General features: G+C 42.2%; 1 protein-coding gene across 1 annotated transcript in view; it reads right to left on the bottom strand.

The window, feature by feature from the left end:
* Window positions 1-5635: 5635 nt before the first annotated feature.
* The window catches only part of wdr97 (WD repeat domain 97), a 30383-nt gene continuing 15497 nt past the window's right edge, over window positions 5636-20521 (bottom strand). The window contains exons 12-22 of the mRNA XM_029756163.1: window positions 15208-15366; window positions 14818-14970; window positions 14538-14693; window positions 14180-14323; window positions 12657-12815; window positions 11817-12011; window positions 11577-11698; window positions 11178-11346; window positions 10036-10202; window positions 9855-9916; window positions 5636-6158 (exon numbers count right to left, since the gene is read on the bottom strand). Of these exons, the coding sequence (XP_029612023.1) occupies window positions 5983-6158; window positions 9855-9916; window positions 10036-10202; window positions 11178-11346; window positions 11577-11698; window positions 11817-12011; window positions 12657-12815; window positions 14180-14323; window positions 14538-14693; window positions 14818-14970; window positions 15208-15366 (1662 nt within the window). The 3' untranslated portion in view covers window positions 5636-5982. The remainder of the gene's footprint in view (window positions 6159-9854; window positions 9917-10035; window positions 10203-11177; window positions 11347-11576; window positions 11699-11816; window positions 12012-12656; window positions 12816-14179; window positions 14324-14537; window positions 14694-14817; window positions 14971-15207; window positions 15367-20521) is intronic.

Below are 20521 nucleotides of genomic sequence, written 5' to 3'. Positions count from 1 at the left end.
CACCTCACAGTTCAGCTGTCAAGAAATTTGAGCACTAAATGTATCAGGGCATTGCATGCATAGGCCTATAGGCTTAGGTGTCCACTGTACACAAAACATTAGGTGTTCAACAAGGTTTCTTCTAAGATCCTCAAAGTTCTTTGAAGAACCTCAGGGTTCTTGGCATTGAAAATTGCCCCCAAAAGGTTCTTCTAAGAACTCCATAGGAGGTGGGGTTCATCAAGGAGCCTCGTTAGTTGGTGAGGGTTCTTGCAGGAACCTAACTGCCCAACTGAAACATTTGTATTTTAATTGGAAAGGACAGCAGGTGCAGGCACTTAACTGGACAATTTTAAGATCTCCCATTTAAGGTAAGGTTTGTCCCAGAAAATGGACACAATTCAATGGATTTCAATCCACAAAGAGGTAAGAATATGTAGGCTATAAGAATATGTTGAAGGGTATCTGTATTGGGTGAAGATGACTGAACTGCTCACTTTTGTGTCTGTAGGTATACAGACAAGGAGGCATACAATTGGTATTGGTATGTTATGCAGATCACATTTACCATCCTGCTTCCAAACCTCCCATAGGCCTCTACATTATGGACAAGGTATGTGTATGAAAACCCTTACAAAAGTTTTTTTTCATTCACATTTACCACAAAAACCAAAGTATGAATACCATCATGTGCATGTTTTGTTCATCATCTGTATAATTAAACATTTTTGGATTCACAGACTTCACACTCCCTACACCTCTGATGAATATAATAGGAAAACTGTTTGATCACCATGCACTGCAAAATCATTCTGACTATGGATACGGAGAACATCAAAAAGCCAGAGGATATACCCATTATAATTGGGGCTCTGCTGGGAGTTTACCTCATATTTCGATTATTTTATTCTGCTTTGTCAGTAAAATCATAATAAACACTGACAACTAAAATATGGTGTTATTGTTATGCTTATTATTATTAATAATAGGGGAGGGGGGTAGCTAAAAATATTACCACAGGATGTTCTTCAAAAGGTTCTTAGAGGATCCATTAAAAACGGTTCTTTGAAGAAGTTACAGGGGTTCTGTAACGTGTGCTTCAACACATGGAATCATGTAGTAACCAAAAAAGTGTTAAACAACTCAAAATATATTTTAGATTCTTCAAAGTAGCCACCCTTTGCCTTGATGACAGCGTTGCACACTCTTGACATTCTCTCAAGGGAAAGGGTGACTGTTCTGAAGAATCTAAAGTTTAAAATATATTTTGATTTGTTTAGCCCATGACACATAGACACATGCACATTTGTGGCCTGCTGGAGGTCATTTTGAAGGGCTCTGGTAGTGTGTCTCCTGCTCCTCCTTGCACAAAGGCGGAGGTAGCGGCCCTGCTGCTAGGTTGTTGCCCTCCTACGGCCTCCTCCACGTCTCCTGATGTACTGGCCTGTCTCCTGGTAGCGCCTCCATGCTCTGGACACTACGCTGACAGACACAGCAAACCTTCTTGCCACAGCTCGCATTGCTGTGCCATCCTGGATGAGCTGCACTACCTGAGCCACTTGTGTGGGTTGTAGACTCCGTCTCATGCTACCACTAGAGTGAAAGCACCGCCAGCATTCAAAAGTGACCAAAACATCAGCCAGGAAGCATAGGAACTGAGAAGTGGTCTGTGGTCCCCACCTGCAGAACCACTCCTTTATTGGGGGTGTCTTGCTAATTGCCTATAATTTCCACCTGTTGTCTATTCCATTTGCACAACAGCATGTGACATTTATTGTCAATCAGTGTTGCTTCCTAAGTGGACAGTTTGATTTCACAGAAGTGTGATTGACTTGGAGTTACATTGTGTTGTTTAAGTGTTCCCTTTATTTTTTTGAGCAGTATATATATATATATATATATATATATATATATATATATATAAAGGAAGATAAGTTTAAGCCTAACCACAGAGATATTGAGAGGGATAGAGATATGCCAGTGGCATGCTATGACACTGTCATGCATTTCTTTACGTCAGATGGCTACTGCATCTGCTATACAAATATAGATGTACAGAAGGAGGATAATTTGTACATTTTCTATAAGACTATTTTGTATAAAGATAGCCATTAAATTGTTAGATTATGGGAGTAACTCTGGTAGGGCTGAAACAGACTTCCTTACCTCAAGTTCAACTGCCGGAGTCTGTTGGAGCACCGGGGCGCACTGTCTTCATATCATAAGCCTGCAGTCGCTAAAGTTTAATAATAGCAACACCATACCAAAACTTCATAAACATTCAGTGGCATGTATTAATGGATACCAAGGGAAGCCAGGCTTCCCCCAAAAATGTACCAAGAAAAATATATAAAAAATATATATTTTGTCTCTCTGTGTATTCATAATGTTCCTTCAATTCGCAAGAGGCTGAATGTATCTCACCGGAGAAAGCATCCAAGGGAGTGAAACAGCGCCCATCTGTCTCTCTATGTGTAGGTCATAAAGAGTATCACATTGTTGCCACCCATAGCATTGAATGCAAGAGAAGCCAGCGATTTTTGGCCTCCTTTGATAAAAAAAGTATAAACTAATAGCTAATCAGTGTTGAGCTAAACTGAGTGAGCTCAACTGTGAATGGTCCTGGGGCACCAAAAAAAGTGTAAAGGGAAGCCAATTTGGATTTGCTTAGCTCTTATCACAGAGAAATATGTAATTGACAGAAACAACTTGAATTGTTGCATCTCGTTGTGTTGTTGTCCTCCAGTGACTAGTTAGCTTGCTAATATTGTCCCTTTACTAAATTAGCCAAGGATGGAGATAGGGATTTGGACTTGTGGTTTTACTTAATTCTCCGTACTGGCCAATGATTATAACGGCGATTCTGATCAAACCATAAATTCATACATTGTGCCCCTGGACTGAGAGGATGGAAGTTCAATATGTAGCTAGATTTAGAAAGCTAATGTTAACTAGCTAACGTTGCCCATGAAAGGAAGTTAGGCTGGCGAGCAAGCATTTTATCCAGGTAGTCTAGGACAACAAAAAATAAAAGTGTGTACTGTATGACAGAGTCATAGACTGTTTCGTCAACATGAAAGAGAGGAGGATGGCATTGGTGTTTCTCTACAAGTAGGGTGAGTCAACATGTTTTTTCTACTTGCACGAACGCACACACACACACACACACACACACACACACACACACACACACACACACACACACACACACACACACACACACACACACACACACACACACACACACACACACACACACACACACACAAATCAGAACCATGGACAGCCACATCATATTTAGCTTACGTTGATTGGACTAAATTGGTTTTGGTATCTTTTAGTTGTCACTGTTTTAGACTAAGCATCGGTGATTTGATGATGTTGAAATATTGAAGTTGAAATGGTGCTGGAATAGTGGAGGCAGCTCCTGTTTTCTTTGCGACTTGCGGTAACTCTGTGGCTCTAAATCAATAGTTGTTTAGTAGTCCGAAAATGTCGAAAACATTAACTTTCTTGATCATGCTGTAGGTCATGTAACTGTTTGTTACATGCAATATGCTTTATGGACTTCACCGGATAGAGGTTGCTCTACAGTTTTGTGATGAAACAAAGGTGTGGTTGAATTTATTCTTCCACTGTGTCTCCTTATTGTCTCGGCCCGTGGGCCTGTATATCACAGTCGCAAAGCATATGAACTAACAGGTTATAGAGCAACCAACGCAATTATCACAACACATAGGTTGCAATATGGCTTTTTTTTCTGGCTTGGCTTCCCCTGTGATTTTACCAATGCACCGCTACTGCAAACGCTTCTAAAATGTATTAGGGTAATATCAAAAGTAAGTCAAGCCATTGTTTATTGGGAAAAAAACGAGCAGAAGAGTGAATTTAAACCCAGGGGGAAAAAATGCAATTCCCTCCCCTGTGCCCAATAAAAAACACACAACCTTCCTCAAAGCCCCCCCAACGGTTTGACAACCCTCCCCTATATTGGACCACCCCTCCCCCAGTAAATGTTGATCTGTCCCTTAGCTATTCTGAACTTTTTCCATGTATTCTTCTGCTTAATGATGCTTTTACTCCTTTAAGGTGAATCGCTTTGAAATACAGTACTGTGCAAATGTTTTAGGCTGGTGTGAAAAAAGGCTGTAAAGTAAGAATACTTTCAAAATAGACATGTTAATAGATTATATTTATCAATTAACTGAATGCAAAGTGAGTGAACGGAAGAAAAATCTAAATCAAATCCATATTTGGTGTGACCACCCTTTGCCTTCAAAACAGCATCAATTCTTGTAGGCACACGTGCACAAAGTCAGGGATTTTGTAGGCATATAATCAGGTGTATGATTAAACTATTATACCAAACAGGTGCTAATGATCATCAATTCAATATGTAGGTTGAAACACAATCATTAACTGAAACAGAAACAGCTGTGTAGGAGGAATACAACTGGGTGAGGAACAGCCAAACTCAGCTAACAAGGTGAGGTTGCTGAAGACAGTTTAATGTCAAAAATCATACACCATGGCAAGACTGAGCACAGCAACAAGACACAAGGTAGTTATACTGCATCAGCAAGATCTCTCCCAGGCAGAAATTTCAAGGCAGACAGGGGTTTCCAGATGTGCTGTCCAAGCTCTTTTGAAGAAGCACAAAGAAACGGGCAACGTTGAGGACCGTAGACACAGTGGTCGGCCAAGGAAACTTACTGCAGCAGATGAAAGACACATCATGCTTACTTCCCTTCGCAATCAGAAGATGTCCAGCAGTGCCATCAGCTCAGAATTGGCAGAAAACAGTGGGACCCTGGTACACCCATCTACTGTCCGGAGAAGTCTGGTCAGAAGTGGCCTTCATGGAAGACTTGCGCCCAAAAAGCCATACCTCCAACGTGGACACAAGGCCAAACGACTGAACTATTCATGAAAACACAGGAACTGGGTTGCAGAAAAATCGCAGCAGGTGCTCTGGATTGATGAGTCAAAATGTTAAATATATGGCTGTAGCAGAAGGCAATTTGTTTGCCGAGGGGCTGGAGAGCGGTTCATGAATGAGTGTCTGCAGGCAACAGTGAAGCATGATGGAGGTTCCATGCAAGTATGGGGCTGCATTTCTGCAAATGGAGTTGGGGATTAGGTCAGAATTAATGGTCTCCTCAATGCTGAGAAGTATAGGCAGATACTTATCCATCATCTAATACCATCAGGGAGGCATCTGATTGGCCCCAAATTTATTCCGCAGCATGACAACAACCCCAAACATACAGTGAAAGTCATTAAGAACTATCTTCAGCGTAAAGAAGAACAAGGAGTCCTTGAGGTGATGGTATGGCCCCCACAGAGCTCTGATTTCAACATCATCGAGTCTGTCTGGGATTACATGGAGAAAGAAGCACCTGAGGATGCCTAAATCCACAGAAGACCTGTGGTTAGTTCTCCAAGATGTTTGGGCCAACCAACCTGCCGAGTTCCTTCAAAAAGTGTGTGCAAGTGTACCTAGAAGAATTTATGCTATTTTGAAGGCAAAGAGTGGTGACACCAAATATTGATTTGATGTTAGATTTTTCTTCTGTTCACTTACTTTGCATTTTGTTAATTGATAAATATAATATATTAACATGTCTCTTTTTGAAAGCATTCTTACTTTACAGAATTTTTTCACACCTGCCTAAAACCTTTGCACAGTACTGTTTATTTTCCAAACTGCAATATAAGCTTATATTTATATTAAAGCAAACAATGAAAAAATATCTCTGGCATATCAGTTCATATTGCGTCCATATTGTCCATGGAACAACACACAACAGTTTAATTTTTACAGACGTTTACAGTCATTCAAACTTTATTTGTATTGAGTGAATCAAGTGATATACAATAAAAAAAGATATATACAAGAGATGTTTAATTCAAACAAGAGTATATCTGTTTAGCTGGTCTTTGTCGGGGAAAGAGAAAAGTCTTGGGTGCGGGGAAGAATATCTTGCTGCCCGGGAGGCAGTGTCATCTGTAGTAGTGTACATAGGAGCGCTCCAGGATGAAGTAGCGTCGCGGCGAGGCCTTCAAACAGTGCTGGTCCACAGGGAATGGAAAGGGAGACAGGCTGACCCTCGGCAGGGTGAGGAACGGGGTGAAGCCCATGAGGACAGGGCGGTTTGAGAGAGGGGGTAAGATCACACCTGTTTTGAAATTAAAGAGACTAAGATCAGACCCTTTGACTTTACAGCATTATTCTAAAATTGATCAAATAAAAACTTTTCCTCATCAATCTACACACAATACCCCATAATGACAAAGCGAAAACAGGTTTTAAGAACATTTTGCAATTGTATTAAAAATAAAAAACATACCTTATTTACATACAGTTGAAGTCGGAAGTTTTTCACAATTCCTGACATTTAATCCAAGTAAAAATTCCCTGTTTTAGGTCAGTTAGGATCACCACTTTATTTTAAGAATGTCAAATGTCACAATAATAGTAGAGAATTATTTCTTTCAGCTTTTATTTCTTTCATCACATTCCTAGTGGGTCAGAAGTTTACATACACTCAATTAGTATTTGGTAGCATTGCCTTTAAATTGTTTAACTTGGGTCAAACGTTTCGGGTAGCCTTCCACAAGCTTCCCACAATAAATTGGGTGAATTTTGGCCCATTCCTCCTGACAGAGCTGGTGTAACTGAGTCAGATTTGTAGGCCTCCTTGCTCGCACACACTTTTTCAGTTCTGCCACAAATTTTCTATAGGACTTTGTGATGGCCACTCCAACACCTTGACTTTGTTGTCCTTAAGCCATTTTGCCACAACTTTGGGAGTATGCTTGGGGTCATTGTCCATTTGGAAGACTCATTTGCGACCAAGCTTTAACTTCCTGACTGATGTCTTGAGATGTTGCTTCAATATATCCACATAATTTTCGTTGCTCATGATGCCATCCATTTTGTGAAGTGCACCAGTCCCCCCTGCAGCAAAGCACCCCCACAACATGATGCTGCCACCTTGCGGAGGTCTACAATTTATTTTCTGAGGTCTTGGCTGATTTCTTTTGATTTTCCCATGATGTCAAGCAAAGAGACACTGAGTTTGAAGGTAGGCCTTGAAATAAATCCACAGGTACACCTCCAATTGACCCAAATGATCAATTAGCCTATCAGAAGCTTCTAAAGCCATGAGATCATTTTCTAGAAGTATCCAAGCTGTTTAAAGGCACAGTCAACTTAGTGTATGTAAACTTCTGACCCACTGGATTTGTGATACAGTGAATTATAAGTGAAATAATCTGTCTGTAAACAATTGTAAACAATAAACAAAAATGACTTGTGTCATGCACAAAGTAGATGTCCTAACCGACTTGCCAAAACGATAGTTTGTTTACAAGAAATTTGTGGAGTGGTTGAAAAACGAGTTTTAATGACTCCAACCTAAGTGTATGTAAACTTCCGACTTCAACTGTAAGTACTCAGACGCTTTGCTATGAGACTCGAAATTGAGCTCAGGTGCATCCTGTTTCCATGGATCATCCTTGAAATGTTTCTACAACTTGATTGGAGTCTACCTGCGGTAAATTTAATTGATTGGACATGATTTGGAAAGGCACACACCTGTCTATATAAGGTCCCACAGTTGACAGTGCATGTTAGAGCAAAAACCAAGCCATGAGGTTGAAGGAATTGTCCGTAGAGCTCTGAGACAGGATTGTGTCGAGACAGGGTACCAAACAATTTCTGCAGCATTGAAGGTCCCCAAGAACACAGTGGCCTCCATGATTCTTAAATGGAAGAAGTTGGAACCACCAAGACTCTTCCTAGAGCTGGCCGCCAAGCCAAACTGAGCAATTGGGGGAGAAGGGCCTTCTTGGTCAGGGAGGTGACCAAGAACCCGATGGCCACTCTGACAGAGCTCCGGAGTTCATCTGTGGAGATGGGAGAACCTCCCAGAAGGACAACCATCTATGCAGCACTCCACCAATCAGGCCTTTATGGTAGAGTGACCAGACAGAAGCCACTCCTCAGTAAAAGGCACATGACAGCCCACTTGGAGTTTGTCAAAAGGCACTTAAAGACTCTCAGACCATGAGAAACAAGATTCTCTGGTCTGATGAAACCAAGATTGAACTCTTTGGCCTGAATCCCAAGCGTCACGTCTAGAGGAAACTTGGCACAGTCATGACTGTCCTGTGAGGACCACAATGGGTCAGATCAGCTTGGCAATGGCTGACAATAACCAGACCTTCTCTCACCCGCAGACGGGAGGAACGAACTGGTGTGGGGGGTTTTGACACCTCCACACCTGGTCGTAAATTAAGCAAGAGAGGACTCTCTCTCTACCCTCCAGTATTGGCTAAAGGAATATCCCTTTGTCTTCAGAGACTTTTGCCAACCCAAAACTCTAATGTCCAAAAAGTGAATAATGGAACAATAATTCTAACAAAGAATGTGGGGAATGGTCAGTGGGGAGATGTAGAAAACTAATGTCATATTGTGATGTCATTAAAAACCTTATGGACGAAATACTGTAACTTGGAAAGGATGCCCCTTTATCTGTCAGGTTTCCATCCAATACGTTGTGCATATGATATGAAAAATGAGGAAAATATTGTTGTTAAGATAGGAATGTGATTTTAGGAGTCATAAGAGATAATGTACAAAGGATATAATTAGAAGTTAAGTAGCCACGCCCCAAGTGAGGTCAGAAGAGCATGTCAGACGGACGGAGCAGTCCTCTTTGGCCAGAGTGCATAAAAAGCCTTGGTAACGAAATTAACTTTAGATCAGATAAGAGTAGAGCGGTCGCTACACATCTGACGTGGTTGGAACTTTGAACCTCAACACGAGGTGAAGAAAATGAACTCACCTACTGTACCAGACCAGGACATCGCCAGTCTGCAGCGGTGTGTGTAAAGTGGTTTGGAACTTTGACTATCTACCTGAGGTGGAGAGAGGAGAAGTCCCTTCTCAGACAATCACTGGTACAGCTAAGTAGCTGTTCTGAGGAATGGTTGGATGGAATGAACACCCAATGCAGACCGGACAACTAAGAAGAAGGGCATAGTAACCTCTTGTCTGGAGTCACGTCTGGAGGAAACCTGGCACCATCCCTACGGTAAAGCATGGTGGTAGCAATATCATGCTGTGGGGATGTTTTTCAGTGGCAGTGACTGGGAGACAAGTCAGGATCGAGGGAAATATGAACAGAGCAAAGTACAGAGAGATCCTTGATGAAAACCTGCTCCAGAGTGCTCAGGACCTCAGGCTGGGGCGAAGGTTCACCTTCCAACAGGACAACGACCCTAAGCACACAGCCAAGACAACGCAAGAGTGGCTTCGGGACAACTCTCTGAATGTCCTTGAGTGGCCGAGCCAGAGCCCGTACTTGAACCCAATCGAACATCTCTGGAGAGACCTGAAACTAGCTGTGGAGATGGGAGAACCCATCCAACCTGGCAGAGCTTGAGAGGATCTGCAGAGAAAAATGGGAGAAACTCCCCAAATACAGGTATGCCAAGCTTGTAGCATCATACCCAAGACAACTCGAGGCTGTAATCGCTGCCAAAGACGCTTCAACAAAGTACTGAGTAAAGTCTGAATACTTATGTAAATGTAATATTTCCATTTTTTTATTTTATAAATTTGCGAAAATATCTAAAAACCTCTTTTTGCTTTGTCATTATTGAGTATTGTGTGTAGATTGAGGAATATATATATATTTTTTAATCAATTTTAGAATAAGGCTGGAATGTAACATAATGTTGAAAAAGTCAAGGGGTCTGAATACTTTTCGAATGCACTGTATACAAGCTCTATACTGAAATGGTTGTTAAGAGCTATTGATTGAATGGATATTCTGTTCACCATACCACGGAGGGCTAAACCTTACCTGGAGGCTTGCGTATCCTGGACATGCTGTAGGTCTCTCCAAGACGTTGGATTGGCTTAGATCTAGATAAGAATGCACACATACAACGAAGCAATGTGTCAGAATATTGCGTTACGAGCTGAAAAGGTGAGGTATGTGACATTTGTTTATGTGATGGGGGGCTGGTACATCTGTTTGGTACCTGGAGGATTCAGGGAGACGCAATACTGTGTCTTTGCGCCCCTCTGGTGGGACAGTCTGTGCCTTCAAAAACATATCCCTTTTGACAGAGCAGAAGTAGTTGAGCACATCCACTGGGGTGAAGAGGTTCTTCCCTGCATTCTTCGGGAACAGAGAACTGTTCTGGCCCTGCAGATCAAAGAGAGGGGAGACCAGCTATCAGTGGTTGCTGGTGGCACTAGAAATCAGACAGGCTCATAGTAATGGCTGTAACGGAATTATGGAATGGAGTCAAACATGGTTTCCATATGTATGATACCATTCCATTAACTCCATTCCAGACATTTTTATGAGCCATCCTCTCCTCACCAGCCTCCTCTCCTGTCAAGGTTGACGTCGGTGAATGAGGACCAAAATGCAGCAGGTACGTGTATGCTCATTTTAAATGATTATTTATTTTCAAAAACAACTGTATACAAAAAATAACAAAAACCACTAGAAACGAACGAACGAACGACAACAAACAGTCTGGCCAAGCATAGGCTCAACACAGAACAATCACCCACAAATCACAAACACACCCTTAATTATGGGACTCTCAATCAAAGGCAGATAGACAACACCTGCCTTCAACTGAGAGTCCCAACCCCAATTAACCAACATAGAAACACACTCACCAGACTAGACATAGAAATACATACACATAGACTATAAACCAAAACCCCGGAAATACTAAATCAAACACCCTTAAACCAAACACACCATCCTGAACCACATAAAACAAATACCCTCTGTCACGCCCTGACCAAACTACAAAACAATTAACCTTATATACTGGCCAGGACGTGACATCTCCCAGATATTGCTAGGCAGACTTACCATGTTAAACAGGCAAGAACCAGTTTGGGAACCAGTTGCGCAACACTGCGCTTGCCAGTAATCTCATATGCTCATATGAGACCTCATATGCTCATATTTAGAGGTGTTAGGTTCAATGAAAAGGACATTGGCAGCCCAGAGCAGTGCATTGCTGATTAATTCCTCCTGCACCTGCTCTTCTCCTTCTACTTATTTTTATTGGCGGTGGATGAGGTGAGTTTCCCATTTCTATGTAAGCGCTTTGAGCATCTGGAAAAGCAATATATAAATCTAACAAATGATTACCTTGTATTTTGAGGTCCAGGAGTGCAGCCACTCTGCAGCCATCTCTTCCAGGCTCTTCCAGGAATCAGGAAGGTCCTGGACCATGGAGTCCCAGGGATCCATCTCCATGGCCAGCCACGGGTCAGCGTCCTCCACGCCCATCACCTGCAGCAGGCACATCACTGTTTTTCTGCCAACAGGAGGACCAGACACAGAGTTAAAGGCCACCATTCACTGGTTGCAACCCAAATGACTCCCTATTGCCTATATATTGCATTACATTTGACAAGGGCACTCACTATCACAGCTAGATGAATCAGAGCTCAGCATTCACCATTACAGGGAAACAGAGTTGAGGACTTACTATGGTGACCTCAATGAAAGTGAGTATAGACAAAGACTGGTACGGCATAGACTCACTGTAGTCCCAGTTCTTTGCGGGCCAGTAGAGTGAGGAGCTCCACAATGATCTCATGGCTTTCAGGACCCAGACACACCAACACATTGAGTATTTCACTCACCACTCGCTGCTCCTCATCGGACTGAAACACACAACATACACACAAACCCAGACATGGTTTAAAATACAAATTCACAATGGCGGAAAAAAACAGATTCAAACATTAAAAAGCATACCAAATTCCACAAGAGAGGACATACCATATTTGATGAGGTGTTGTTGCGTAGAGAACCCATAAGCCCCTTGCTGAGCTTGTCTGTGTTACCTAGCTCCCCCTGTCTGCGTAGAGTGATCAGCGCGCTCAGGATCCTCATCTTTAGTTGGGCACCACAACTCTGCATGTAGTCCAGAATCTGCATGGAGAACTCCTCAGGGCACAGGGACTGCCTGATACACTTCACACACACAAGAACACCACCAACACACTAGTCTCATTGTCCTAGTCCCAAATGGCACCATATTCCCTGTATAGTGCAATACTTTTGATCAGAGCTCAATGAGGGCTCTCGTCGAAAATAGTGCACTAAATAAGGAATAGGGTGCCATTTGGGTCGTAAACTTCCTGTTGACAGAGAAAATACAGACAACAATAACCTACAGGGGCAGCTGATAAATTACAGCAGTGGTATTCAAACTTTTTCAACTGGGACCTTCTTTTGCCCGAATTTCTCATGACCCCACCCTACGCCCAAATTAATGACACAATCTTAAAAATCGGGATATTTACATTTTTACATCAACAAATAACCTTCAATTCATTACATTTTCATCTCTTATGAAAATAAATAAATTAATACATTTACTCACTAAAGTTGTGTTTTTCCTTATCTTTCTCAAAAATGTTTGTATATTGTCCCATACAATAATCTGTACTCTTACTTTTTTTGGGGGGGGGGGGTGATGACCCCACTGCAGTTCCCCCACGCGACCCATACTTTGAATACCACTGATTTACAGGGTTTCTAAGGAATTTTCCCCAGTAGAATAATTTGTTTTTTGGGATGAATAATGGTGTGCTTGCTTCAGCTAAAAATACTCACCCTTTGGTCTTGGTAGATATCCTTGAACCAGTCCTCCTCCACAAACTGTTTAAGGAATCCTGGGATCTCAGGGGTGGGTGTGCGGGGTGGTGTTGGGGTTCTAGGGGGAGGTGGGGTCGGCAGTTTGGGTATCTTAGTGGGAAGGACAGCCTTTGGAGGCTAGGAGGGGAACACAAAACATTCATCAGACCTGGGCCTGTATCCACAAAACCTCTCAGAGTAGGAGTGCTGATCTAGGATCAGTTTTGTATTTTAGATCATAATAAATAAGATTATATGGAAAGATTCTAGATCAGCACTCCTACTCTGAGACTCTTTGTGGATACGGGCCATGAGCACACGACAGCTGCCCTTCATACAGCCCCGATACCAGAGAAGGCTGGTGAAGGGAAGACAGGCTCATGGTCTACACCTGCATTCTACACCTGCATTGCTTACTGTTTGGGGTTTTAGGCTGGGTTTCTGTACAGCACTTTGATATATCAGCTGATGTAAGAAGGGCTATATAAATACATTTGATTTTGATTAGTAATGGCTAGAATGGAATCGATTTAATGGAAAGTATCATGTCTTTGTCTTATGCAGCTGTGTGACCCAGTAGGTGAATAAACTTGGTTTGAGCTTTACTAGTTGTCCGTGAGTTTTCACTCTGTTTATTTAGAACCTAACAGCATATCAGATATTATTGTATTACTTTGTGATCAAATAAAGAAAATTGTATTTGCCTGATTTGCATATATACACGAGGTGTATTTGCATATATTAATAAATTAATATAAAGGGGTGGAACAGGGCTACCGCCACAAAATACTTGCTATGTCTAGGCCTACCTGCACTCACCTGCTGTGTCTAGGCCTACCTGCACTCACCTGCTGTGTCTAGGCCTACTTGTACTCACCTGCACTTTCTAGACTTCCTCATTAATACTGTTGTCATGTTCTCTTGCATAATTCAACAAGTGTGTCAAGAGAAGGATACCCACGCAATTTAAAATCAAAACGCTTGGCTCTAGTTCACACCTATCTAAACATACTTTACATTGTTTGCGAGATCAGACATAGTATCACCATAATCCGAGTGTTCATTTTTGGAAGTTGCTTTCATTTCAGCGCATCGAATTAAACATTTCAAATAATTTTTTTGTTTAAACTAACACTCACCAAAATGAAGTGATCTTTCTTCTCTTTCTTGTGATGTAAGTGTCGAGACAGTGCGCTAAATCCCTGACGAAGCGTTAGAGTTCCTATAGATGCAACGGAAGGCCAATGTATTCCACTGATCCCATTTCAGCCATTACCGGAGTGAGTTTGACAGGTCATTACAAACGTTTCCGCGGTCGCTACGTTAACGGGAATGGCACAGGCAAGAGTGGGAAAGTGTCGCAAGAGTAAAATGAAAGCCATCAATCCAGTGATATTTCAGTGATAAGTGGATTTAGCACCCTTCAAACACAGGAAATGGATGGCTGAAAATAAGAGATCCAAAGGTGGGCTGGGCATGTGCGTTGCTAATACACCACTCACCCTCATTACGTAGGCTGGCTTCTCTGGAGTGGGAGGTGGGGGGCTCTTCTCTTTCTGAGGGCTCTTCACCAGCTGTATGGGGGAACCTATGTCCAGTTCCTCATCGCTCTCATACACCAGAAACTGAACTTCTTCAGTATCACCCTGTGAGAAAAACCAAACCAACCACCTGTTTGAAAAACCCTCAATCTTATCACAGAACATACACCGATTCTTCTCTTCTGAGGCCATATGTAACAAGCATATCAGAGTTTGAGTGCTGATCTAGGATCAGCTCCCCATGTCCATGTAATCTTATACATTGTGATCTAGTTGGCAAAACTGATGCTGAATCTGGTCTCTGTAAATATCCTCTCACCTCCTCTTCATAGTCCTTCTCATCCCTCAGTTTGAATGTTTGCTTGGGGATTGTGTTTTCCACCACAACGTCTGGCCACAGCTGGCCCACTAGCACAGAGTTAGGGATGAAGCCCACCGGGTTGCTCTGTGCTGGGGCTGGCTCTAGCTCCTCATCCTGCAAAGGGACAGACAGAGGACTAAGGGAGGTGTGGTTACTTCGTCTCAATCGATCTATTACTTAGCTTCAGGAATTAGAGGGACAGCAGACAGATATGCTAAACTGAACCAGTGGCCCTCACCTGCCCTGGCCTGGTTATGGGTGGCAGGGGCTTGGCCAAGTTGGGGTTTGGGAAGAAGCCATTCCTTAAGGTGGGTGGGGTGAAAGGTCGACGGTCAGGTAGTTTTGGAGGAAACAGAGCTGCATGAAGGTCAAACATGTCCTCATCGCCAATCTGAGATATAATCAGAACAAACGTTCATTAGTCTGCATATCTACACTGCATTCCCACTCTCAAGCAATGACATTTGTCCTTTCACATAAAACATTATATTATAGGTGAGGTTATGGGTTCTTCTCTCTACATCTAACAAAAGGGCACATACTGCTTTTATCATCTTTCTGACTCCACTTGGCAGAGTACATTCCTACCCCAATCATCTTGTAGCTAATTGTTCTCAGTATAAGGAACCTTAATGTTGAGGGGCTGGCTGTAGATGATCCTCATATAGCGGTCAAAGGCCTCCTTCCTGGTTTTCAGCGTGGTGGGAGGTTTCCTCTTCCTTCTCTCTGTGGTGCCTTCCTGGAGTGAGGCCAGGTCTCTGTTCCGAGCCAGCAGCGCCTCATACTCCTGAGTGACAGGGAGTGAGTGGAAAAGCTGTCATTACACCACTCGCACATTAGGTATGGGAACACACACATTGGCCTTAATTTATCAAACAAACCTAAAAAGAAAATAGCAGTAGTGGAGAGTGGGGTACATTGAGCCAAAGGTTTAGTTGAGCTACCCCTTGTTTCTAGGAAACCATACACAAAATGAATGTGACCAAATATTTAGCGCCAGCTAGCCTAGTGGTTAGAGCATTGGGCCAGTAACCGCAAGGTTGCTAGATCGAATCCCCGAGCTGACTAGGTAAAAATCTGTCGTTCTGCCCCTGACCAAGGCAGTTAACCCACTGTTCCTAGGCCATCATTGTAAGTAAGAATTTGTTCTTAACTGACTTGCCTAGTTAAATAAAGGTTCAATAAAAAATGTATGGAGTCTGTGAAGAAGGAAACCACATGGAAAAAGTGGTAAGCAAGATAAGTCACAAAAACAAATTAATTTATTGCGTAATAGATTTCATGATGCTTGTATCTAAACCAAAGTAGATTGTTTAGGTCCTAAACCTAGCATTAAAGTGTATCATTGTAGTTGTATGGGCTAAAATACAGTGCATTTGGAAAGTATTCAGAGCCCTTCCCTTTTTCCACATTTTGTTACGTTACTCTTATTCTAAAATCTTATTCTAAAATAAATCTACACATAATGACAAAGTGAAAACAGTTTATTTGAAATTTTTACTAATTTAGAAAAAATAAAAAAACTGAAATACCTTATTTACATAAGTATTCAGACCCTTTGCTATGAGACTCGAAATTGAGCTCAAGTGCATCCTGTTTCCATTGATCATCCTTGAGATGTTTCTACAACTTGATTGAAGTCCACCTGTGGTAAATTCAATTGAATGGACATGATTTGGAAAGGCACACACCTGTCTATATTAGGTCCCACAGTTGACAGTGCATGTCAGAGCAAAAATCAAGCCATGAGGTCGAAGGAATTGCCTGTAGAGCTCCGAGACAAGATTGTCTCGAGGCACAAACCTGGGGACGGGTACCAAAACATTTCTGCAGCATTGAAGGTATAAGGCTGTAAGAATAAAGCTGTAACATAACAAAACGTGAAAAAGTCAAGGGGTCTGAATACTTTTCGAATGCACTGTAGTCCAAATGTTTTATGCATAATAGGCCGATTCCGAGTTAAGTGCAAGTAAATGGAACGTAATTCCCATTTTATACACTTTTCTCTCCACGCTTATTCTGACATTTAACTTAAGCATGAGAATAGCATGTTTTTCAACAGCTATTCGTTGGGGGTGGAGATCAAAGACATGAATGTGTGGCAGAGGTGTGTCTACACATTTGCTGCATTCTAACCTTGACTTAATTCCACCACCTTTATGCGCGATGAAATTATGAATAACCTGTCGGTTCCTTAGTGGGACAACATCTACTTATTATTGATAAGAGCTAGGTAAACGAGTAAGCCGTTTGGATAAGGGGATTGTAAATATAAATGACAATTGTTTTAGATATATTTTACCTTATACAGTGGGGGGAAAAAAGTATTTGATCCCCTGCTGATTTTGTACGTTTGCCCACTTACAAAGAAATTATCAGTCTATAATTTTAACAGTAGGTTTATTTGAACAGTGAGAGACAGAATAACAACAAAAAATCCTGAAAAACGCATGTCAAAAATGTGATAAAATGATTTGCATTTGAATGAGGGAAATAAGTATTTGACCCCTCTGCAAAACATGACTTAGTACTTGGTGGCAAAACCCTTGTTGGCAATCACAGAGGTCAGACGTTTCTTGTAGTTGGACACCAGGTTTGCACACATCTCAGGAGGGATTTTGTCCCACTCCTCTTTGCAGATCTTCTCCAAGTCATTAAGGTTTCGAGGCTGACGTTTGGCAACTCGAACATTCAGCTCCCTCCACAGATTTTCTATGGGATTAAGGTCTGGAGACTGGCTAGGCCACTCCAGGACCTTAATGTGCTTCTTCTTGAGCCACTCCTTTGTTGCCTTGGCCGTGTGTTTTGGGTCATTGTCATGCTGGAATACCCATCCACGAGCCATTTTCAATGCCCTGGCTGAGGGAAGGAGGTTCTCACCCAAGATTTCATGGTACATGGCCCCGTCCATCGTCCCTTTGATGCGGTGAAGTTGTCCTGTCCCCTTAGCAGAAAAACACCCCCAAAGCATAATGTTTCCACCTCCATGTTTGACGGTGGGGATGGTGTTCTTGGGGTCATAGGCAGCATTCCTCCTCCTCCAAACACGGCGAGTTGAGTTGATGTCAAAGAGCTCCATTTTGGTCTCATCTGACCACAACACTTTCACCAGATGTTAATTGGCAAACTTCAGATGGGCATGTATATGTATTCTTGAGCAGGGGGACCTTGCGGGCGCTGCAGGATTTCAGTCCTTCACGGCGTAGTGTGTTACCAATTATTTTCTTGGTGACAATGGTCCCAGCTGCCTTGAGATCATTGACAAGATCCTCCTGTGTAGTTCTGGGCTGATTCCTCACCGTTCTCATTATCATTGCAACTCCACAAGGTGAGATCTTGCATGGAGCCCCAGGCCGAGGGATATTGACAGTTCTTTTGTGTTTCTTCCATTTGCGAATAATCGCACCAAATGTTGTCACCTTCTCACCAAGCTGCTTGGCGATGGTCTTGTAGCCCATTCCAGCCTTGTGTAGGTGTACAATCTTGTCCCTGACATCCTTGGAGAGCTCTTTGGTCTTGGCCATGGTGGAGAGTTTGGAATCTGATTGATTGATTGCTTCTGTGGACAGGTGTCTTTTTTACAGGTAACAAGCTGCGGTTAGGAGCACTCCCTTTAAGAGTGTGCTCCTAATCTCAGCTCGTTACCTGTATAAAAGACACCTGGGAGCCAGAAATCTTTCTGATTGAGAGGGGGTCAAATATACTGCTAAAACAAATAAAGGGAACACTTAAACAACACATCCTAGATCTGAATGAAATAAATAATCTTATTAAATACTTTTTTCTTTACATAGTTGAATGTGCTGACAACAAAATCACACAAAAATAATCAATGGAAATCCAATTTATCAACCCATGGAGGTCTGGATTTGGAGTCACACTCAAAATTAAAGTGGAAAACCACACTACAGGCTGATCCAACTTTGATGTAATGTCCTTAAAACCTGTTGAGGATCCCTGCCCGGTATTGGGATTCATTGTCATGTGACCATGGCGGGGAATTCAAAACTGCAAGAGTCTAATCATTTCAAATACTCAAATAATCAACCATTTGAAAGATACACATCTCCTAAATCTAACCACGTTGTCCGTTTTTCAAAGAGGCTTTACGGAGAATGCATAAAGTTAGGTTATGTTAGGAGAGTACATTGACAATAGCTGTGTGTAATGTTTAGCCAATTCAAAGAAGGGCGTCAACTGAGACAGAAAACCAGCTAGAATTATGCACTTACCTTTGACAATCTGCATCAGATGACACTCATAGGACATTATGTTATACAATACATGCATTTTTAGTTCCATCAAGTTCATATTTATATCCAAAAACAGCATTTACAGTCGCGGTGAAATTCAGAATTTTTTTCGGCTCGAATGCTCCCAGTGAATCCAGCGTTACAAATCACGGAATTACTATTCGAAAACATTGGTAAATTATAATATTGTCATTCAAAGAATAATATATTATCATCTCGTAATTGCTACCGAATGGCCAGATCTCAAAATAACTTTACTGGGAAATCACATTTTGCAATAAACGGGGTACTATGCTAATAACAACATGCTAGGCTATACAGTTAGCAGCATCTAATATCATAATAACATTGTAAATATCCCCTTACCTTTGATTATCTCCATCAGAAGGCACTGCCAGGCATCCCAGGTCCAGAACAAATGTGGTTTCTTTTGACAAAGTTCATCATTTATGTCCAAATAACACCATGTAGTTAGCGTTCAGTAGGCTCCCACAAAACGTGGTGGGTGGGGGTGTAAAATCACGCCGAAAAGCTAAAAAAACCTAGTAAATAATCTATTTACGTTCGTTCAAACATGTCAAACATTGTTTAGCATCAATCTTTTGGTCCATTTTTAACGTGAAACATCAGTAAACATCAGTAATATTTTCACACGACCTATTCTTTGTCTAGAAAAACGATTATGACAAATGCACTCTTCTCAGATTTAAGCGCAGGCGCAAAAAAATGAAGTGACGACATGTCAACTTCCCTGCATTCTAATTTGCTCCCTGTTAATCATAGACGCTTCAAACAACTTTATAAAGATCGTTGACATCTAGTGGAAGCCGTAGGAGTTGCGAAATGAATCCTTTCTCACTGTGGTATCTATAAAACAATGACACTAAATAGTACAGTCACAAAATTCACATTTTTTAAAAATCTATTTTTCACAGGTTTTTGCCTGCAATATGAGTTTTGTTATACTTACAGACACCATTCAAACTGTTTTAGAAAATTCAGAGTGTTTTCTATCCAAATCTGGTAATAATATGCATATCCTAGCTTCTGAGTTGGTGTAGGTGGCAGTTAAAAATGGGCACATATTTTTTCCAAAATTCTCAATACTGCCCCCGTAGCCCGTAGAGGCTCAGTCAAAATGAGGCTCAGTAGTGTGTGTGGCCTCCACGTGCCTGTATGACCTCCCTACAACGCCTGGGCATGCTCCTGATGAGGTGGCGGATGGTCTCCTGAGGGATCTCCTCCCAGACCTGGACTAAAGCATCCGCCAACTCCTGGACAGTCTGTGGTGCAACGTGGCGTTGGTGGATGGAGCGAGACATGATGTCCCAGATGTGCTAAATTGGATTCAGGTCTGGGGAACGGAAGGCATTGATGCCAGTCCATAGCATCAATGCCTTCCTCTTGCAGGAACTGCTGACACACTCCAGCCACATGAGGTCTAGCATTGTCTTGCATTAGGAGGAACCCAGGGCCAACCGCACCAGCATATGGTCTCACAAGGGGTCTGAGGATCTCATCTCGGTACCTAATGGCAGTCAGGCTACCTCTGGCGAGCACATGGAGGGTTGTGCGGCCCCCCAAAGAAATGCCACCCCACACCATGACTGACCCACCGCCAAACCGGTCATGCTGGAGGATGTTGCAGGCAGCAGAACGTTCTCCACAGCGTCTCCAGACTCTGTCACG

The sequence above is a fragment of the Salmo trutta genome, chromosome 6 (assembly GCF_901001165.1).
Source record: "Salmo trutta chromosome 6, fSalTru1.1, whole genome shotgun sequence".
Taxonomy (NCBI): domain Eukaryota; kingdom Metazoa; phylum Chordata; class Actinopteri; order Salmoniformes; family Salmonidae; genus Salmo; species Salmo trutta.
The sequence above is the reverse complement of the archived record's forward strand: the minus strand, read 5'-3'. Positions and strand labels throughout refer to the sequence as shown.